The sequence below is a fragment of the Oncorhynchus clarkii genome, chromosome 16 (genome assembly GCF_045791955.1).
Source record: "Oncorhynchus clarkii lewisi isolate Uvic-CL-2024 chromosome 16, UVic_Ocla_1.0, whole genome shotgun sequence".
NCBI lineage: Eukaryota > Metazoa > Chordata > Actinopteri > Salmoniformes > Salmonidae > Oncorhynchus > Oncorhynchus clarkii.
The window spans coordinates 26614305-26618522 of NC_092162.1; the positions used below are offsets into that span (position 1 = coordinate 26614305).

A 4218-nucleotide genomic window follows, 5' to 3' on the forward strand; every position below is an offset into this window, starting at 1 on the left:
ATTGAGGTCCTTGAAAATTACAATAAATTTTTCTTGAAAAAGTCCCTTAAAGTTCTTGAATTTGACTTTCCAATGTTAACTTTAGATAAATACTCAACGTTTAATTTAGAAAATATCTAGTCTTTATGAACCCTGCTTAAAGTTAAAGGATATATAGTCCTAGGCCTATGTTGTTGTATAGGTTGAGTTATGGGCTAATTTGAATATATTCACTTTTATATATTCCTCTAAGTACACGTGGAACTGCATGAAAATCTTTTTTTATTTTTGTTTCAAAACATTTTGAAATGTTTATCCTAATGTGACACATTGGCCCCATTTATTTATAGAAAGATCATATATGAAATTAATAGGGATTCAATGTGTAATTAAGCGAGCTTGTGTGTCTCGTACCAGTAAGAACTTAAATCTACTTTCACCCCTGATTCAATGTCTTAAGTAGCTGAACATGTCATCACTATAACCTTGTGAAAGTTACAAACTGACACGTTTACATTTGTCAAAAACTATAGCGAATAAGTGCCTTTTCATTTGACGGGTTTGCACATGCACAGTTCAGAGCGACTCCGTTGGACCCTAGGATGTGTTTTTGTATATGAGTTTAGCTGCCTACAAGCATCATCTGGGATTTCTATTGGAGAAGCCGTATCTGGACTTCTTTGCATATATATTGTCTTGTGCAGTCTTGTTGTTGGCCGTGTATATAGAACTTTCCTAAAAAACTGTAGTTAAAAATGCTGGTTTCTAATGCGTTTTGTGATGACTGTAGTTGAAAAGTACTTTTGTAATATTTTGTTTAAAGGTGAATGGTGCCCTTTTGAACTGAAACACTACTAATCATGTTATTTTTTCATCCATAGTAATATTGTGTTAATCGATACTCAATTCTTCCTTCTGTTTTTTCCCCCACAGCGATGCAGGTACAGACGCACCCCTCTCCCTTCCACCCTCCTGGAAACTGAGCTCCTCTGTTCTCCCCTCCCAAAATAACTGTCCCTCTGGAACGGTCCACCCCCCCTCGCCCTCTGGACATGACCACACCCAACCAAGAAGTGACACAATCACGTGACACAGTGATGGGCTTGCAGGGAGAAGCGGCAAGACCTCATTGGTCAGCTACACTTCTCAGCTTCATCGTTGCTAAAGCCTTGGTTATAGCCCAACCGAGGATGATGATGATGATGATAAGCGGCGCCAACAGAAGCCGCACCCAATCTCTCTTCCAGCTCCTTTCATTTTAAAGACAAAAGACACAACCACATGAGATCATCATAGTGGAGAGAAAAGACATGGACGCCAAACGAGCGAAGGACACAACGTTTGACAACATCAGATCGCTTTGAGACTGACTCCTTTAGTTTAAGTTCCTTGATATTGGGCGAATGGACAGAAGAAATACAAACACTTGCTCAGAAATTGTTGAGTGTCGCAAAGAGGAGGAATGAACGGAACGGCATAAAAGAGGAGATTGGATTTGTACTTTAACCCGGTATCAACCCACCCTTCCCCTTTCCTCTCTCTTATAGCGAATTATGAATAATAATAATAAAAATATGGAAAATACAAAAAAATACTTTAAACTACAATGACCAAAAAAATAAAGTTTTAAACTTAACTACAGAAACATCTTGTTTGTTGAATGTATAACTTTTTTTATTGGAAGAATATATTAGTTAAGTCAAGTCTCATCTCATAATAACCACTATATGTTACACCAAAGGGAAACCATTTGAAAACACATTTCAATGTAAAGAAGTCACCAACAAATGAATCATGTCATTTAAACAAACAAATGCAGTTCCCACAGTTAAAACCGATTTTTAGTCACTTAAGAGGTTTTTGTTACACTTTTACTGGAGTTTTGTTGGCAGTTAAGCTTAACATTCACACATAAACATGTCTACACATGACGCGTGGTTGCAAAATGACAGTCCAACCCAGAGTTCTTAAATGTTCACAATTTATGTAGTAATGCGTCAAATTCTTTTATAGGGTATCGTGATATAATTTTGCCAATTTTATATTGATACTGTGACTGAGTATTGATTTGCTAGGTAGTTAACGTTAGCTAGTGCTAGTCGGCTGTATTTCTCATATAGCTTTTTCTCCGTCTTCTTTTTAAATGGCGAGCCAACATGTTTTGAGTACTTATCTACAAATTGTGCTTTCTCGTGGCTGTCTTGTCCCTCTGCAGCAGACATATATAGTGAGCAATATGTTTGGAACATCAAATCGCAATGCATATAGAGATCGAAGTATCGTGGTAATATCGTATAGTGAGGTCCCTGGCAATTCCCAGCCCTAATTTAGCCACTTATCTAGCAACAGGTATTGTAAATACAGTGCGTTCTGAAAGTGTTCAGACCCCTTCACTTTTCAAATTTTTTATTACGTTCCAGCATTATTCTAAAATGGATTTAAATAGTTTTATTTCCTCATTCTACACACAATACCCAATAATGATAAAGCAAAAACAGGTTTTTAGAAATGTTTGCAAATGTATTAAAAATAAACAAACATCACATTTAAATAAGTATTCAGACACTTTACTCTGTACTTTGTTGAAGTACCGTTGGTAGCGATTACAGCCTCACGTCTTCTGGGATGACGCTACAAGCATGGCACACCTGTATTTGGGGAGTTTTCCCCCATTTTTTCTCTGCAGATCCTCTCAAGGCCTGTCAGGTTGGATGGGGAGCATCGCTGCACAGCTATTTAAGTCTCTCCAGAGATGTTCGATTGGGTTCAAGTCCGGGCTCTGGCTGGGCCACTCAAGAACATTCAGAGACCTGTCCCGAAGCCACTCCTGCGTTGTCTTGGCTGTGTGCTTAGGTTCGTTGTCCTGTTGGAAGATGAACCTTCGCCCCAGTCTGAGGTCCTGACCACTCTGGAGCAGGCTTTCATCAAGGATCTCTCTGTACTTTTCTCCATTCATCTTTCCCTCGATCCTGATTAGTGTTGCAGTCTTTGCCGTTGAAAAACATCCCCACAGCATGATGCTGCCACCACCATGCTTCCCCCAACCTGGATGGTGCCAGGTTTCCTCCAGGCGTGATGCTTGGCATTCAGGCCAAAGAGTTCAATCTTGGTTTCATCAGACCAGAGAATCTTGTTACTCACTGTCTTTTAGGTGCCTTTTTGGCAAACTTCAAGCAGGCTGTCATGTGCTTTTTTACTGAGGGGTGACTTCTGTCCGGCCACTCTACAATAAAGGCCTGACTTGGAGTGCTGCAGTGAGAGTTTTCCTTCTGGAAGGTTCTCCTCTCCCCACAGAGGAACTCTGGAGCTCTGTCAGTGACCAGGTCTTGGTGGTTTCAAATTTCTTCCATTTAAGAATGATGGAGGCCACTGTGGTCTTCAGGATCTTCGATGCTACAGACATTTTTCGACACAATCCTGTCTCGGAGCTCTACGGATAATTCCTTCGACCTCATGGCTTGGTTTTTGCTCTGATATGCACTGTCAACTGTGGGACCTTATATAGATTGGGCATAATTGGGAAAGGAACACACCAATCTATTAAATTTACCACAGGTGGACTCCAATCAAGTTGTAGAAACATCTCAAGGATGATCAATGAAAACAGGATGCACCTGAGCTCAATTTTGAGTCTCATAGTAAAGGGTCAGAAAAAGGTCATGTTTTTTTTTTTTTGCAAACATTTCAAAAAATCTGTTCGCTTTGTCATTATGGGGTATTGTGTGTAGATTAATGAGGAAAATAATACATTTCAGAATAAGGTTGTAACGTAACAAAATGTGGAAAAAGTCAAGGGTGTCTGAATACTACACTGTACTCCCTTAATTTATCATGTATTGTCAATGCTCAATAGGGGGAAGCCTCTTGTATGACTGAATCCTCCTCCTCATTGTACTTGGGTGTAGACTTTGTGTGTCCCAAATGGAACACTATTCCCTATATAATGCCCTACTTTTGAACAGAGCCCATAGGGAATAGAGTTCTATTTGGGATGCAGCCCTGCTCTTGATCAGTGGGACGGAACCATTCCCTCCAGGCATCTACGTTCACATTACAGTTTTTCTGTTACACTGTGACAGCGCCACACAGGATCAATTGACTTCCTACCAAGCGTAGTTACTTTTGGGCAAGACCGAGTACAGCGCCAATCCATGTGGTTAAGACAGTAAAACAGTATTCTCATTCTCTCACTCACAGATTCTCTCACACATTTTCTCTCTTCGTCTCCCCCTCAGTGCT

The 4218-nt window shown here is 40.0% G+C and overlaps 1 protein-coding gene across 4 annotated transcripts in view; it reads left to right on the plus strand.

Moving 5' to 3' along the window:
• Positions 1-1630, plus strand: part of LOC139368281 (ataxin-2-like protein) — a 51538-nt gene extending 49908 nt beyond the window's left edge. For all 4 annotated transcript variants that reach the window (XM_071107009.1, XM_071107010.1, XM_071107008.1 and 1 more), the window contains exon 24: positions 913-1630. In XM_071107009.1, coding sequence (XP_070963110.1) covers positions 913-962 — 50 coding nt within the window. In that variant the 3' untranslated portion in view covers positions 963-1630. The remainder of the gene's footprint in view (positions 1-912) is intronic.
• The last annotated feature ends 2588 nt before the right edge of the window (positions 1631-4218 follow it).